This window comes from Scyliorhinus torazame, chromosome 10, assembly GCF_047496885.1.
Source record: "Scyliorhinus torazame isolate Kashiwa2021f chromosome 10, sScyTor2.1, whole genome shotgun sequence".
NCBI lineage: Eukaryota > Metazoa > Chordata > Chondrichthyes > Carcharhiniformes > Scyliorhinidae > Scyliorhinus > Scyliorhinus torazame.
In genome coordinates, this window is record NC_092716.1 from 135,087,048 (window position 1) to 135,105,782 (window position 18,735).

Consider the following 18,735-nt stretch of genomic DNA (forward strand, 5'->3'; position numbering starts at 1 on the left):
GGGTTACTTTGTTTAGTTCCCGGTAATCGATGGTCAGTCATCATGATCCATTGGCTTTCCTGATGGGCCAAGTTGGGGCATTGTTCGTTGAGGCTACTGAACGGAGTACACCTTGGTCAAGCAGACTCTGGATAACTTTTGCGATTTCTCCCTCTACTTCTTGGGGGAAACCGTACTGCTTTTGGGGTTTGGGGCCGGGACCTGTAATGTTTACTAAGCCTGCTATTTTGCCGCAGTCGTGCTTGTGCTGGGCAAAAGCTGCTTTGTGTTGCTGTAAAACGTCTCTAACGTCTTTATCCTGACTCATGGCTCGAGGGTCGAACCAGAAGTTTCCTAATGCGCTAATTCTGTGTGCGTAGTCTCCAACTGTAAGCATGGCGGGGGCTCGTGCTGCCTTTGCCATTCTCCACATACATTTGTTTACGGGGTTGAACGATAGATTGTGGGAGCTCATAAAATATATATCTAAAATGTGTTCGGCTGTCTGGGGTAGATCAACTAGAACTACGGGGTGTTTAGTTTTAATGTTCCCTATCTGAATCGCTACAGGGGCTGTAATGTGTCCCTGCTGCAAGTGCCCTGTAAAACCGCTGAGAGTAATGACGTCTGTGGTGGGCCATGTGTCTCGTTGAAACATTGTGGAGGAGTTGAGCGTGGTGCGGGACCCTCCTGTGTCCCAAAGAAATTTTACGGGGTGTCCCCGGACTGTGCCTGCCACAACCGGTCTTCTGGACTTGTCCCAAAGGGTGTCGCAGACCCAAGTTGGGGAGTCCGAACACCGTCAATCAGTGCCGTTCATATCTGCGTTCTCGGAACGGGCGCAAATACTATGGATTGGCTTGCCCCTATTCTTATTCAGGGTGCCTGCCTGCTGGTTTCGGTGCTGTTTCTGGGGCGCTGACATTCTCGTGCGTAATGTCGTAATTGTCCGCAATTGTAACATTCTTGGGATTTACACTGCTGTGGGCTGTTTCTTCCCTCATTTACCCATGCAGGGTTCTGGTGTGTCCTAATTGGATGCATGTTAGCATCTGCCTGCTCTTCCTCTGCTTTACCGTAAGCTGATTTTCCCTGAACGGACTGTTCCCAAGCTCGGGACAATCTCTTTAGTACCCATTCTCATTGTGGGCCTCGTCTGAGGGTCGTAATTTGTGCAAGCTCTCTGTCCTGCCTCTGTCTCGTGAGAGACTAAGATTCGAGTCCATTTGGCCATTTTGTCTGGGGTCAAATGGGCGCGGGCTAACTCTCCAAATACCGCTGTGAAATGAATCCACAGGCGTCCAGCAAACGCTGTGGGGTGCTCTGTCTTTTTCTGCCTACATTTGTTTAGGCCTTCTACAGGGTCTCCTTTGTTGTAGCGATTGCATATAAGATCGCTGCATGCATGTCTAGGAGGTTGCCTCCTCCTACATTTTGTGGGTCGGGAAGGGCTGCCACGACTGAGGGGTCGCGGCTCAAAACCGTGAGCTTCACTTGCTCTTTTTCATCCAGGCCGTACATGATCGGTTGTTGTTTTGCGAAATAATGGTGTGGGTCCGATGTGGGTAGGAACGATGTTATTTTATCGCACGCGTCCCTTAATTGAGTGACGGTTAATGGGGTGGTGTACTGAAAATCTGGGTCTCCGTCTGTTGTGGCCCTGCGCTGTGTTGTGACAGGGTTCATAGGGTTGTGTTCTGCCTGTGCTGTCGGGCGTGGGGCTGCTTTTCTTTCTGTGGTTTGTCCTGAGTACATGTGCCATGTACATATCTATGGGCAGTCTCATTTAACTCCTGCCAATCGGGGCCATTTTCTTGGTCTAACTGGGGTCCAAACGTGTTCTGGAATCCATTTTGTACAGAAAGCAGAGATTGCAGGTCTGCAATTTGCTTTCGGCATTTGGTGTGATCTACCGAGCTCTCCCTTTGCTCCGTCGTGGAACTGTGGAGTGCTCGTAGGGCAGCTTTTAAATCATTACATTGTTTCTGTAACTGCTCGACTTGGTGTTCTGTTTCTTCTCTTACCAACACCGCGCGTTGCGTGTCTTTGTAGGCCTTATCATATTGCAACTGAAAGCTGCTTAAATGGGCGAGACAAGATTGGTGTGCCTGTTTGACATCCGCCATCTCCTTGTCCTTCGCCGTTAACTGCTCTCTCAGTTCCCTGTTAACTTTCTCGTACTCACTCATGTCTCCCTCACTATTCTTATCTCTCTCTTCAATCTCTCTACGGAGCATCCTCACGACCTCCTCTGTGCCTCACAATGGTGCCAAGCAGGACACGATTGCCATCGGCTTACGAGCTTTCCCTAAGCTCTTCTTATGGATCTCTGTCAGGTTCTCCCACGAAGTATGCCCTATACTTCCGGGACCTGTTTCATCGTTCGCACAAAATTCACTCCAAAGGGGCCATCCTTTCCCTTTGAGATATTTCCTGATTTCCTCTTCCCATATGGCACACTGTCCTACTCTGCTGGTCGCTGCGACCTCTACTTCCTGGGGGTTCATAAGGCCTACATATTGCCTTCATTGCCATTTCTATCGCTATCTCTGGGGTTTCTACCGAGTTTGGAACGGGGGAATAAAGTGGTGATGCACAGGTATGGCTTACGCTATTTTCTGGCCTACAAAACTCCCGACAGTGTTACGCAACAAAATCTCTCAGGTTTATCTTATATCCCTTTTAGTACGCATGCAGATAACACACTTCCGAATCTTGGAGATTTGAGCGGTATTGGTCTTACGCTTGTGGTTTTTCTTTTTCCAATTGGATTTCTAATTCAAATTTGGGTTCTCAAAGAGTGAGAAAGCCACTTCCAGGTTGAGTCCCACCAGAGTCGCCAGTAATGTTGCTCTGTTTATCTGGTTATAAATATGGCGGTCAATATGGTCGCCTTTCTTAATCCTAATTATGTTTCGACTTTCAGAGTTGGCAGGTATCTCTCGATACCGCCACAAGGTCCAAACCCGAATATCGATCAAAGAGCCAATACACCAGTTAGTTAGTTCACAGTCAATACTATTTATTTACACACACAGTAAGATCTACTCATGCACAACAGTACTACAAACTAAACTATCTCTAACGCTAACACCTATACTTAACTTTGGGTGCCCACTTGGTCAGAAGAACAATGGCCGTTGTTCGAATCTGAGGCTGTTGGGTTCGAAGAGATACAGGAGAACAGCTAAGGTCGTCCATCTGGTATCGAGCGTTGACCTTGAACTTCCTTCCTTCTGGTGATGCTGGTGGATGGGTCTCTCCCATGAGAGCCAAATCCAAGAGAGCGAATCTCTCGTGGGGGTACCTTCGTATACTTGGAGGGCCTTAAACTTGGTCCCAATTAATTGGGCCGCTTCTCGATCATTGTTATCGATCTTAACTAATAAAGGGGTGGGTGCCCTGATGGCTGGGCGTGTCTTAGGTGGCCGTTGGCCTTGCTTTGTTTGTGTCTTTCTGCCGCCGGGATGTCTAACAGTATCAACTACCTGAGTGTTAGTCCTTTGTTCCTCGGAGATGGGCCATCAATATGCTAATCGACTCAGAGTTTCGATTCTGTCTGGTAACTGCTTCCCAAATATACATTCAGGCACTGTGCCTGCTTGTTGTCTAGCATTGTCCACATTTCCCTACATTCTTTGTGAGCGTCCATTTTGTATTCTGGAAGTGGCCATCCCAGATGGCTACACTACTTGTGACAATAAGCGCTTATTATTATTGTTATTATTATTAGGAGGCGGTGAGAGAAATGGGGAAATAAAGGATATGAGAGGGAAGGTAACATAACAGAAAACATAAGAATTAGGAGCAGGAGTAAGCCATCTGGCCCTTCGAGCCTGCTCAATAGACCCGGGGGCGGTTAATGGCGTGTTCTGTGAATTTTATAGTCGGTTATATGAGTCGGAACCCCCAGCTGAGAGGAGGGTATGAATCAATTCCGAGAGAGGCTCGAGTTCCCGAAGGTAGATGAGGAACAGATTGAGGGGCCCAATTTGGCTTGGGAGGTGATAAATGGGTTGGGGGCGATGCAATCGAGTCAGGCCCCGGGACCTGATGGATTCCGAGTGGAATTTTATAAGAAGTTCTCTTTTACTGAGGTGGCTCCTGGTTAGGGCTTTTAATTGGTCTAGGGAGCTGGGAGTACCCCTCCACCCCCCCAACGCTATCGCAGGCATCAATTTCTCTCATCCCGAAGCGAGATAAGGAATTGTGGATCGCACAGGCCAATTTCCCTGCTGAACGTTGATGCTAAGTTGCTGGCAAAGATCGTAGCCACTCGAATAGAGGATTGTGTCCCGGTGGTAATCGGGGAAGATCAGGCGGGTTTTGTGAACGGCAGGCACCTGACGTCCAATATTAGACGGCTTCTTAATGTCATAATGATGCAAGCGGAGGGGCGCGATGTTGAGGTGGTAGTAGCCATGGACGCGGAGAAGGCTATCGACCGGGTGGAATGGAAGTACCTATGGGATATTTTAGGCAGGTTTAGGTTCGGACAGCGATTTGTGGATTGGGTCCGGCTGTTACATCAGGCTCCGGTGGCGAATGTAAGAACCAACCGAGTCCGGTCGAGTATTTTAGTCTCTGTAGGGGGACAAGACAGGGATGTCCGCTCTCCCCATTACTGTTTGCCCTGGCCATAGAGCCCTTGGCCCTAACATCATCAAATGCCTGGCAGGGGATAGTGAGGGGAGGGGGTGGAGCACAGAGTCTCTCTATATGCGGACGATTTGTTGCTCTATGTCACAGACCCGGTGGGGGGGATGGCCGAAATCATGGAGATACTCGGAGAATTTGGGCGATTTTCAGGTTACAAGTTAAATATGGGAAAGAACGAGATGTTCGTGATCCAGGCACAGGGGCAAGAAAGGAGACTGAGGGTGTTGCCGTTCAGTGGTTGAGAGGAGTTTTAGATATCTCTGGATTCAAGTGGCTAAGGATTGGGGGCAGCTTCATAAGTTAAATCTGGGCAAAGCGGTGGATCAAATGAAAAGGGATTTTCACAGATGTGACATGCTCCCGCTGACGCTGGCGGGAAGAGAGTCCAGACGGCAAAGATGATGGTCCTTCCGAGACTGCTCTTCTTATTTCAATGTCTTCCGATTGTTGCCCAAAGGCTTTTTGCAGGAAAATGAATGCGGCGATATCAGGTTTTGTGTGGGCGGGTAAAATTCCGAGAATAAAGAAGGCACGCCTGGAATGGGGTCACAGAGAGGGGGGCGTGGCCCTCCCGAACTTTATTAACGATTACTGGGTGGCCAACATATCGATGGTCAGGAAGTGGGTAGTGGGTGAGGGGTCGGTGTGGGAGCTAGTGGAAGCGGCATCCTGTCAGGGTAAGAGTTTGGAGGCCTTACTGATGGCACCCTGCTGTTTTCGCCGGCTCGGTACTCTACGAGCCCTGTGGTGGTGGCAGCCCTTAGGGTGTGGGGGCAATGGAGGCAACACATGAGATTGGAGGGGGCATCAGTGTGATTACCGATTTATAACAACCACCGGTTTGCCCTGAGGGGCTGGATGGGGGCTATAAGGGATGGCGGCGGGCAGGGATTGAGAGATTTGGGGAACTATTCATTCAGGAGGGTTTCCCTACCTTGGAGGCATTAGAGGAGGAGTTTGAGTTGCCAGACGGGAACGGGTTTTGGTACCTCCAGGTACGGGATTTTATCCGGAGGCAGGTTCCTGGCTTCCCTCGCCTCCCCCTGAGCGATTGAAAGATAAGGTGATGTCAAAAACAGAGGTTGGAGAGGGGAGGGTCTCGGAGATATACAATGAGTTGATGGTGTGGGAAGGGGCCCCTATCGGGGGTGAAGAGGAAGTGGGAAGAGGAGCTGGGTGGGGAGATAGAATTTGAGCTGTGGGAAAAAGCCCTGAAGAGAGTCAATTCATCCTCGTCATGTGCCAGGCTTAGCTTGATCCAGTTCAAGGTGGTCCACAGGGCCCACATGACAGCAGCCCGGATGAACAGGTTCTTTGAGGAGTTGGAGGATAGATGTGGGCGGTGTGGGGGTAGCCCGGCAAATCATGTACATATGTTTTGGGCATGTCCGAAATTTAGGGGATTTTGGCAGGGATTTGCGGACGTTATATCAGAGGTCCTGGAATGAAGGGTAACTCCGAGTCCAGAATTGGCAATATTTGGGGTATCGGAAAATTGAACGTCAGCAGTAACTGGGGTAGGGAAAAAGGGGGGGGAGGAAAACAGGAGGCAAGGCAATGTTACAACGGGACAGAGAGTACAGTTTACGGGCAGTGGGAGTAGGGGGTTGTTCTGTCGGTTTTTTTTTTACGTGTGTAAGAGATGTGAATGTGTTAGACTGTGAAAATTAACAATTGCTTCAATAAAATATTTTCTAAAAAAATAAAAAGTGGTGGGAAGGATTTTTAGGTACCTGGGGATTCAGGTGGCAAGGGACTGGGGTCAGCGCCATAAGTTAAATTTGGGCAGGGTGGTTGAGCAAATGAAAGGGGACTTCCGCAGGTGGGACATGCTCCCGCTGTCATTGGCGGGGAAGATGCAGACTGTGAAGATGACAGTCCTCCCATGATTGCTATTTGTGTTTCAATGCCTTCCAATTTTTATCCCTAAGGCATTTTTCAGGAAGATGAACACGGTGATCTTGGGTCACTGGACAAGTAATCCAGAGACCCAGAGTACTCTGGGGTCCCAGATTCAAATCCCATCACCATCCAGATGATGACATTTTACTTCAATAAACATCTGGAATTAAAATTCTAATGGTGACCATGAAACCATTTTCAATTGTCGTAAAAACCTATCTGGTTCACTGATGTCCTTTAGGGAAGGAAATCTGCTGTCCTTACCTGGTCTGGCCTATATGTGACTCCAGACCAACAGCAATGTGGTTGACTCTTAACTGCCCCTCAAGGGCAATTAGGGATGGGCAATAAATGCGGACATAGCCTGCGACGCCCACGTTCCATGAACGAATAACAAAAAACAAACTGACTTCAGTTCAATTAGATTAGTCGTACACACACACACAGCCACAGGCCTGCTTTTCAGCATAACATAATAAACTTTAAAAATAATACCCCCTTCACAATTTAACAGTTCTACTCCTTTCCAACTTGGAAAGTTGCCCACCCTGGTGTTAATGTATAGCTAGGTCCCCTCTGCTTGATGGAGCGGCAGTACTGGAAAGCTTTTTGCTTTTTTGCATCTTTCTGTAAGAGCTTGTCCCACTCTACCTTCAAGATGGGTTTGTTCTGACCCTGTCCCAAGGTGATAGTTTTCATTGCTTTACAATATCTTTTATGCTAACCTGATTCTTTGGCAAACCTGGAAACTTTCAGTCAAAAGTATTTTTGCAGCCACCTGATTGGCTTGTGTTTCCGTCAGTTCTGTTGGGAGATTAAATTCTGTGGCGATGTATTTATCCGTACATTCAGAATTTTGACAATAACAACAATTTATAATATCTATATATATATATATAGCACTTTTAATGTCATCAAACATCCCATGGTGCTTCACAGGAGCATTAGAAAAGAAAGTATGACACCAAGCGGTGTAAGGAAATATTCAGTCAGGCGACCAAAAGCTGGGTAAAAGTGTTCAGTTTAAGGAGTTTTTTAAAGCAAAATAGAAAGGTGCAACGGGGTCTTCCAGACCTTCAGGCTCAGGAAGCTAAAAGCATGACCACCAATGGCGGAGTAATTGAAATTCGGATGCACAGGTGGTGCGAATTAGAGAAGCGCAGAGGTCTCAGATGATGTGGGGCTGGATGAGATTATAAAGATAAGGAGGGGCATGATTATAGAGGAATTTGAAACCAAGGCTGATAATTTTAAAATCACTAACTACTAAATGCTGCTACACTATTGAACCATTGATGTTTAGATATATGGAAGAAGTATGATGGACCGTTTGTCTCTGTGTGAGTTCCAAAATGAGTCCCACTGTCCTGCATCTGCTTCAAATGTTTATCATCCCTTCCCTGACCTCACCATTCATCAGTTATTCTGGATCAATGCAGTTCTCTCATTTTTCACATTTTTTATTCTGTCAGTGATAGTTTCAAATTGGTGACCCCATATTACTTGATTTTCCAACCAGAAGAAGTAGTCTTTCTTTAATAACCTTTCCTATCAATTCAATTCATGATTTAAAATTTGAAAATCCGCAACTAAATCTTTTTTAAAGATCCTATTAAGTTTTTGACTTAATCAATTTAAAGGTTGATAGACAATTTCATTACAGTGATCCCATTATTTTGTGTTACATTTATTATTTTTATAGTGAACCCAACCTACTTGTACGTGCCTGCAATCAGCTGGGACAGTTCCTGCAGCATCGTGAGACCAACCTGCGATACCTGGCTCTTGAGAGCATGTGGTTGCTAGCTAGCTCCGAATTCTCTCATGAGGCAGTGAAGATGCACATTGAAACAGTTATCAATGCGCTCAAGGTAACAGCACTTATTTAACCCCCCCCCCCTGCATTTGTCTGGTTTTACCTCCCATTGTGAAATTATTAAATGCACCACCTGAGTGGGCAAGGAGGTATTTTAAAACAGGTACCACTTTATGGCACTGAAGGTAACAGAACACATTCAACGCTGGCTTGGGCCCTATATATATTAAACCTGTAAGCAACACACCAGTTTTTACCCAGTGCATCTGTACTTACACAGAGGTCAGTACATCTTTGTTCCCGCAGTGCCCCTTGAGTTCTGCAGGAAGCAGCCCCCACTACTAAAGCTCATGCACAGACTTTGATTTTAGCTAATTTACTGAGTATCAGAATTGTGAAGCTCTTTTAGTTCATCTCCTCCAACAAACTTGGTCCTCCATTTTAATCTCTTCCCTCCAACTAATTTCCTACATTGTAGAGCTTGCCCATTTATTTGAATTTCTCAGTGGAAAAAGTGTGATTATAACTCTGTCCTTTCTGGCCGAGGTGGGTGTTGTGAAAGATCAGATTAAGGAATTGCGCATTATCCTTAAGGAAAGCCATGTTTTGTCGGTCAGGATAATTACCAGTCATAGCCCAATGGGTACGTAGCTCACTGACTTTGCTATTTGTCTGGCAGACTGAGAGAGATGTGAGTGTGCGACAGAGAGCAGTGGATCTCTTATATGGGATGTGTGACCGGAGCAACGCCCAGCAGATTGTGGCAGAGATGCTGAATTATCTGGAAAATGCTGATTATTCCATTAGAGAAGAAATTGTGAGTCATCCTTATTTTTGAATGATGGTGCTGAGTATCAATTGTATGTTTCCTCTTCCTTGCTGCCAGTAACAGAAGTTTTGTTAGTTCAGACTTCTACTTGCTTCCATTTTTCTTGTGTTACACAGCACCTAAGGGTGATAAGGCAGGTGAAGAACCAGATTCAATATAACACCCATGGATGACAGGAATGGGGAAATAGCAGGTCAGATATATAATCTGTAGATGATAGGACAAGTGGATAACCAGATCTGATATAGCACTCATGAGTGACAGGGCAGATGGGTAAATAATATGATGCAGCATCCTTATCTAACAAGTTCCAAGGTCGGTGCCTGTAGGATCTCTTATTTTTCTTCAAAAGACAAGGTACTCAGTCCAATGGCGGACCTAAATTTTTGTGGCCCTGAAGCTTGAAATGTATGGGGGCCCCTTAGCAACCAGCAACGAGGTCTGGGTAACCACCGTTATCTTCTTCAATGGGGTTGTTCCATGACAGATCACCACAAATATTTTTTAAAAATGTAACCACGACATCTCAGATTTTGATTAAAATTGCTGTACTGGATTATCTCACATGTCAAAGTCCCTGGTGTAAATAAAAATTTCCTATGCCTTATAGTTTTCGAGTTATGGGGGGATGAAAATTAGGGAAATGTTATACACATGCATGATGCATCATAGAATGATGAAATAAAACATAGAAAAGACCACAGTCAATATAATCTTTTATTTTAGACACCTATGAGAATACATACTCCATGAAGCACATTTTACAAAATACTCTTTCCTGTTTTTTCTAGCAACATATTCACGTACAGTTTTGTCATACGAGAGCTTCCTTGCAATGCCATTTTCTAGAGACAATATGCATAAAGAATTTAAGCGCTCTTCAGTCATGGTAGACCAAAATTTGTTCTTTATAAAGGATAGCTTTGAAAAATTACTTTCTGCTTCACAGCTCGTGATAGGCATTGTCAAGTACAGCTTAAGCACAGTAGTAATATTAGGGAACACTTCAATTAGGTGTTGCTCACAAATAAGCTGAAGAACTTCTGCGCATTGCATTTTAGATGTTTTCTTCTGTGTTCTGGGATTTCCTGAGGTGCAAATATTCTTTGAACTGATAACACTCGTTTACTAATTTGTGGTCAATATCATCTTTATAATACGATATTATAAGTTTAATACTGTCCTCATCAATTTCCGAATTGTTCACCAATTCTGAGAGGAACTTGAACCCTTTCGCAATCTGCTCATATGGGTCAATCCTGGATTATCAAGCAGTGATAGAGTTGATATAGAACTTCTATCCTAAATTTGTCAGCTCCTCTCAAAGAAGCAATACCACTTGTTCCATCTGAAAATATCCTTGTAACAATGCATTTGGAAGCATCAGAATAACTTGAGGTGATATCTTCACACAAACCGTTTGCTTCTGATTCATAGTGTGCAATCCTATTGGCTGAATTTTCTCAGTTCTTTTACAAAAGTAAAGATGATAGCAGAAGATAACCTTCAAATACATCAAAACCAGGGGTTTGGAGTTTCTTACTCGTTTTGTTGAAACACTCCAGCACTTCTTCCCAAATGACTGTTAAAATAGCATATTCCAGCTTTACCAACTTGTGGTATAAATTCTTTGCATCTCGTTTACATACAGGCTTCTCTTCTGAATCTTCAAAAATATGTTTGAGAGTTTGTAAAATACCCATATATCCATTTTTAATTGCCCGGACTGCTTCATAATGTGCAGACCATCGAGTTACACTTAAGCCCTTTAGAGAAAATTGTAGATTGCCCTGTGTGTTTAAAATCCCCCATCTCCGTGGAGATACAGCTCCTGCAAAATGTCAAAATAGTCAACAACTTCAGGTACGGTAGACACTACCTTTTCTCCAACAAGGTTAAGTGAATGGGCTGCACATGGTACATAGTCTGCGTACCTGTTAATGTTTTTAAAGAGTGCTTGCAGCCCTTTCTCTGAGCCCTTCATGTTAGATGCATTATCATAGGGCTGACCATGGATATTTTCAAGTGAAAGCTTATGTTTATCCAGGACTTGTTGTATTTTGTTGAACAAGGTCGTGGATGAATGGTTTTCTATCGGTAAAAATGTTAAAAATCTCTCACAGGGTTTTCCATTATAGCAGTATCAAACCACAATTATCAGCTGGTCAACATGTGTCAGGTCAGGGGTAGAGTCAACAATAATAGAGTAGTATTTGGTGTCTAGGTTGTTGATTTGATTCACAATTTCATCTTGCACATGTTTTCCCATGATTTCTATCAATTCTTCATACACCGGTTTGGATAGGTAAGTAGCATTTACTTTTTCATTTTTACATTTCTCGAGATGTTCATGTAAAAATGGGTCAAACTCTGCAATAAGTTCAATGGCCCCCATGAAGTTTCCATTATTTGGTGAACCCCACTTCTCATGACCTCTAAATGCCAAACCTCTTTCACTTAAAAACTTTATAACAGCTACAACTCTTTTCAGTACTTCAAAATAATACTGTATGGTTTTTCTCATCTGTTCTTCAAGTTGCTGATCCACAGTATTTTTATTTGACTTTCTTGTTATTCAACACAACATCGCCCTCTTATGTTCCATGCTGTCTTCATGATTCTCCAGAGTTCTGAGTACATTCATCCAGTCAGAAAACCCACCTGTTGTAAGTGATGTTTGACATTTAGAAAAGTGTTTGCAAACAAAACAGTATATACACCTTTTGCTCTTTGAGTAAACTAACCAGGATCTCATCACAGTCTGGCCATTTTTCAGTCTATTTTCAAAATATTTGTTTGAGAAACTTCTGTTTTGCTCCTTGTAAACCCTGCTTGATTCGGTATATACATAATCTGATTTTTTACTTTGAAAAAAACCTATGCCTTGCATTAAGCAATTCTGTATGAAATCATTATCAACTGTTATGGGCCAGTTTTCAAGGTCAATATATTCTTTGAAATCACTGAATTTGATTCCTGGTTCATGTTTCTGGTCAGTCTCTGCTTGTTCCGCGGTACTTTCATGTTGACCACTGTGGTCGTCATCTGTATCAAAAGCGCCAACAGTGGGTTGAATATTGCTAGAAAGAGCTCCCATGGTTTGTGCACTATCACTGGCTTCAATGGTGTTTGCTTGGCTTGTTTCAACTGTAGGTGTTGACAAACTTGACATTGCAAAATAGTTTGTTAGTTTTTGACATTTAGAAATTTTGTCAGATCGCTTTCATTGAGTTTGCGTTTTTGATATCCACTTAAGTACTTTCGTGAACTCATTGTTATTCCTCTAGGGTCTTGACCTCTGTTAAAAAGGGAAAAAAATTACATTAGCCACTGCAGAACAGCCAATACTCCACCTTTACAACATCTGTGCTACTAAATCTCAAACTTTGGGATTGTTGAAATATATACAACAAAAAATTAATCAATTTGAGTCGTGCGACTATTGTCGCATGCTTTGAAAGGAAACAAATTTAGGTCTACTTTCTGAGAAAGGTTTTTTTTTAAAAACCCTTCTCAGAAAGTAAAGCGCCATTTTTTAAGATTTATAATAAATAAGCTAAATAGGTTAAACTAGGCTATGTTCAAGCTAGGCTAGACTAAGTTAGGCAAGACTAGGCCACCAAAACTCATAGGCTAAGGTAATGTAACACAATTTTACTATTATTTGAACACTTTTCATAATAAACACCTGTGATTTAACACAAATTCACCCTTTTATTACTTTTTCATAAATACTTGTAATATAGTATTAGCCTAGGCTATGCGGTCATAGCCTACCTCCCGTTCACCTCTTCATAAAAACAATAGGCTTAGGCTGATCTAACACTATTTCACCTTTATTACTTAACTTACTTTTCTAAATATAACATTTATTTTTGAGCAGGGGTAATTAAAATATTGTATCCTTATGAACACTTTATTGAAAAAATTCCTGTCTAGATCGCTATCACGAGTGCTATCACGTTGAAAATTCACGTTAGCATTGAGATTGCCTTTTCAACGGCTCCCCTTTTTTGTTACGACACGTCATCTACTGTTTGTATTTCTGTCATAAATGTTAATAGTGTTTTAAATTATTTATAATTATTTTATATTAAATATATTTGGAACGAAACATCCTTAATTTGAACGTTTTTTCGTTTACGGCTAGGCTACATGATACTTTAATAACCTTTTAATTTTTATTTTAACTATTATTTTGTATTGAATTACACTATATTATTAATATTATTATTTTTTAAAAAACCCTTCTCATACAGTAGACCCAAAATTTTTAAGCAATGTGGACTAAAGTCACTTCTGGGGCCGCTCCGGGATTAGGGGCCCTGAAGCTTATGCTTCATTAGTTTCATAGTAGATCCGCCCCTGACTCAGTCGGGTTGATAGAGGTGTCCAAAACACACTTCATTACTAAGAATTTACTTAATACACTTGTATAAGAACAGAATCAAAACATAGTCAAACTTGTCAGAATAAAGCAAAAAATCATGAAAACATTAGCATAAGAAAAAGTAAAGACAATACTTGAAAAATAAAAATAGTTTCTACAGATGCTTCAAGAATTCCGGAAGGCTAGAATTCTTCTTAAAAAATTAATCATACGATCATTTTCTTAAGGAAATCCTTATCTCTAATTTAGTCCCTTACTCATTTCTCATTGGTTTTTGCTCTCAGCTGGAACCCCCTGATTCGTTCAGAAAGGTGTTGATGATTCAACAGGTGATTAGTTAATTAGACATTAATCACTTACTCAAGATTAATTAATATGTCCCTGAAACAGTGTAGATTCCCATGTGCATTCTCATGGTCTAAACATTTGTGTCATGACTAGCTCTAGCCTTACTATGTTACTAGATTGTTGCAATTCTGCTGAATGTGCCTTCATATTGTTTCTTTACGTAAGGCTGAGACAGAATATCTTTCGAAACATTATTTGTATCTGTAGTAATGTCCTTAAAGATTCAATAGTTCACTCACTTTTTATAAGTTGATTATACTTTTGCAGACTCAGTATTTTTTTAAGAATCATTTTATTTTCCAATATATGTTTAGTTGCTTTCTTAAAGGACCCCAAATAATTGGGGCGGCATGTTAGCACAGTGGTTAGCACTTTTGCTTCACAGCTCCAGGGTCCCAGGTTCGATTCGCTTGGGTCACTGTCTGCGGAGTCTGCAGTTCTCCCTGTGTCTGCATGGGTTTCCTCCAGGTGCTCCGGTTTCCTCCCCCAAGTCCTGAAAGACGTGCTGTTAGGTAATTTGGACATTCGGAATTCTCCATCTATCTACCCGAACAGGCGCCGGAATGTGGCAACTAGGGGCTTTTCACAATAACTTCATTGCAATGTTAATGTAAGCCTACTTGGGACAATAAAGATTATTATTAATTGGTAACTCCAATAGGGCCGTGGAGTACTACCGATCCACCTCCAGTATGGAGTCGATCAGCTGCTGCTTGGTTTTTCTTTCCTTCCTGACCCAAAAGGCCCTTTAAGCTATGATTTCCCCCTGATCATCGCCTTCAGTGCCTTCCAGAACGTGGAGGGTGAGACATTCCTATTCTGGTTGAAGGATACATAATCGTTGATGGGTTGGGATATTTTCGTGTTGAATTCCTTCAGCGGCGAGGGGAGCTACATCCAGCCTTCTCGTGAACACTCACTCTGCATTTTACCTAAGTCTTGTAGCAGTCTGCACACTTCCAGTCTGTAGATTTGTTTTGGTTCCTCTGGAGAATTGCATTGTGAGGCGGCTTCTTTTGCTGCCTGGTGTGCAAGGGCGTTACCCTGTGCTTCTGCAGTATCTTGTTTAATGTGGGCCTTGCATTTCAGAATGGCCACTTCTTTTGGCAATTTTAAAGCTTCTAGTAGATCTTGTACCTCGTTCCCATTTCAAATAGGTGTTCCTGTGATGGTGAGGAATTCTCTTTTTCTTCCATACTTTCCAAAGTCATGAGCTACTCCAAATCCATACCTTGAGTCTGTATAGATGTTAGCTGTTTGGTCTCTTGCCACATATGATATGCTTCAGCTCGGGCCCTTAACTCAGCTTGTTGGACTGATGTCCCTGAGGGCAAACTTCCCTTTGCCTTAATGGTGTACAGGCTCGTGACTGTCCATCCTGCTTTCCGAATACCATTGTCAACAAAGGAGGACCCATTTGTAAACAAAACTAAGCCTGGGTTTTGTAATGGATCTTCTTCTATCAGACGTGCCTTCTCCATTTCCTCTGTGATCTCAATGCAGGGAATGTCTTTCCTCCCCCCTTTTGTTCCTCGGGGAGCGGGAGCATAGATGATCGGTTTACTGGGCTTGCCCGTTGGAAATGGAGGTTAGGGGCTTCCAAAGCTGTTTCCCATCTGGTCCATCTGACTGAGGTGACCTGTGTGACTATTCATTGAAAGTAGTGCATGAACTGTGTGAGGACATTTAACTGTTACAGCTTTACTTGTAGCCTCTACGGTTCGTGGGCAAATTCCCCATCCAAAGGCTACTGTGTCCAATTTCCCTGAATAGTACCCAATTGGTCTCTGTTGATCCTCATGTTCCTGGGCTAGAGTTGTTATATATCTGCCTTCTCATGAACAAATAAAGTGAATGGTTTTCTGCTATTTGGAATTCTTAGAGCTGGTGCTGAGCACAAGGAATGTTTCAGATTCACAAAGGCTTTTTTCTGTTCTGTTGTGAGGACGACCTCCTCTTTTGATTTCCGATTTCCCTTTAAAAGGTCATTCAGTGGTTGTGCTAACTGTGTGCACGAATCAATCCAACTTCTGTTACTTGTAGTTACACAAACCCAAAAGAAGATCTCAGTTCTTGGACAGTGGTGTGCTCTTTTGCAGCCCAAATTGCCTCTGTTCTATCTTGGGTACGTTCTCTTTTACCCTTTGGAAGCTTCTGACCTAAGTAGATAACTTCATATTGAGAAATTTGTGCTTTGGCCATGCTGGCTTTATGTCCCCTCTGGATGAGATAGTCCAGAAGAACATGTAAATCTTTCTCATAATCCTCTTTTTTAATGGTGGCTAACAGAATTTCATCTATATACTGGATAATGGTGGAGTGCAACTCAGGCAATCCCTTAAATGGTTCTGTAAGGCCATGTGAAACACAGTGAGGCTATTATGAAAACCCTGTGGTCGTCTTGTCCAGGTGTACTGTTGCTGTTGAATGGTAAGGGCCAACCATGGTTGTACCTTCTGTGCTATTGGTACCGACCAAAAGCCATTGGCCATGTCTATAACTGAAAAAGTTCTGGTGTTAGGGCATTAAAAATGGTGGATGGGTCAGCCATCAAAGGGACTTTCTTATCAATACACAACTTTGCCTTCCTGTAGTCAACGGTCAGGTGTCAATGTGCAAATTGCTTTTTGTACAGGCCAAACTGGGCTATTTGATGAGCTGTATGTTTTAATCAATACCCCCCTTTCCTCTATATGTTTTAGGATAGGCAGTATTCCTTCAATTGAGGATGGGTTGATGGGATATTGTTTGGTACAAGGGTGGGGCAATTCCAGTGAATGATGCTGGGTCCATGTGTAGTAGGCCATAATAGTTTTTATCTTTGGCCCAAATTGGATGATCGTAGAGCTGATACTTCCTGATGGTTCTAAGTGACCATGTTACTTTTCCATTTTCAAAGTTTAAAGAAGAATCTAATTAGGCTGGAATATTCCGACCCAGAATGGCCTGGTTCAGGCTGGAGAAATCAACTCATGTGGGCAGAATTCTATTACCATGGGCTGGGTTCTTTTGATAGTCAGTGTATCGCCCCTATACCATGGGCTACAATTTTTTTGTGATCCAAAGGAAACAATTTTGCACACTCAAGAGGAAAACATGTTAACTCTGCTCCTATTTCAAAAAGACAGTCTACTTCTTTACCGCCCACCCTCAATAATACATACACTCCATCCCTCCTGTTGTTAATCAAGGCGTGAAGTGAGGCAGGGACAGGGAGACTGGGGTTGGGCTTTTCTATTTTTTTGACAAGTCCATCAGTGCAGCCGCTGCGGTGATAATTTCTTGAATGCATCCACTATACCAGAATCCTTTTGCGGCTTGTATGCAGACTCTCTGTATGGTGACGGTGGATGGAGTAGAGGAGCAGAGATGGGAGGAGGCGGAGGCATATATATTTCTCTCTGGCTCTCAGTAATTCATTTCTCTGGGCGGTGACAGTGGGCTGGACCTGTACGTCTCCCTGTACGGAGACACTGGGCGGGGTCTATACTGTTCTCCGTACATCTAAAAAAAAATGTATTTTATTACTAACATATATAAAAAGTTACAACACATAAACAATTTTGGAAACAGGCTTCCCAACAAACGACCATACAGTTTGCACAATTTTTTCTCCTTTTTCAACCCCCCCCCCCAATTTGGCGACGAACAACTCCTCGAACACGGTCACGAACATCCCCCACCTTGCCTCAAACCCCTCTGCTGAACCCCTTATCTCGCAGAAAATCATACAAGTCACCCAGCCAGGCCTCTACCCCTGGTGGTGCTGCTGACCACTCCAGTAAGGTTCGTCGGCGGGCAATCAGAGAGGCGAAGGCCACGACATCGGCTTCCTCCTCCTCTCCATGAGCTCCGGCTTCTCCAAAACCCCAAATATCGCCACCAAAGGATCCGTCGCCACCTCCTCCCCCACTATCCTTGCTAGGGCCGCAAACACTCCCGCCCAGAATCTATCCAACCCCAGAACATGTGCGTGTTATTCGTTGGCCCCCGCCCACACCTTTCACACTCATCTGCCACCCCCTGGAAGAACCCACTCATTCTTGCCCGAGTCATATGTGCCCTGTGTACAACCTTAAAGTGCATCAGGCTCATCCTTGCGCACAAGAAGGTCGCGTTCACCCTTCGCAGTGCCTCACTTCATACTCATTAATTGATCTCCCCTTCCAACCCCCTTCACATTCTTCCTTCATCTTCACCTTCCTGCTCACCCAGCCACCAGTATATATCTCCAATTCTACCCTCCCCTTGCACATCTAGAAGTAGCAGACTCTCCAGCAGGGTGTACCTTGGCAACCGAGGGAACTCCTTCCAAACCTTCTGCGCAAAGTTCCTTACTTGTAGGTACCTAAACTCACTCCCTCTTGGGAGTTCTACCCTCTCCCTCAGCTCCTCTAGACTGTCAAACCCTTCCTCCAAATACAAATCCTTCACCTTGACCAGCCCCACTTCTTTCCACCTCCGATACATGCCATCCATCGCCCCCCCCCCCCGGCTCAAACCTATGATTCTCACATAACGGTGTTAACACCGACATCCTCTCCATCCTAAAATGCCTCCTCAACTGTTCCAGATCTTCACTGTGAACTGCACACCAGGCTCCCTGAATACCTATGCCATTGGCAACGCTGCCGTCACCATAGCCCTTAAGCTGGACCCCTTACAAGATTCCTCCTTCATCCTAACGGATTCTACCCCCTCTCCTTCCCACCATCGCCGCACCTTCTCTGGATTTGGCGGCAAATAGCAATGAAGCAAGTTCGGCAAAACCAACTCCTCCTTCTGCCTCTGTAGCAAGGTCCTCCTAACCCT

General features: G+C 43.7%; 1 protein-coding gene across 1 annotated transcript in view; it reads left to right on the forward strand.

Annotated features, from left to right (window-relative positions):
- LOC140430945 (AP-2 complex subunit alpha-2-like) overlaps positions 1-18,735 on the forward strand; it is a 705,690-nt gene that overhangs the window by 210,206 nt on the left and 476,749 nt on the right. Inside the window, exons 9-10 of the mRNA XM_072518780.1 lie at positions 8,243-8,411; positions 9,036-9,173. Coding sequence (XP_072374881.1) covers positions 8,243-8,411; positions 9,036-9,173 — 307 coding nt within the window. The remainder of the gene's footprint in view (positions 1-8,242; positions 8,412-9,035; positions 9,174-18,735) is intronic.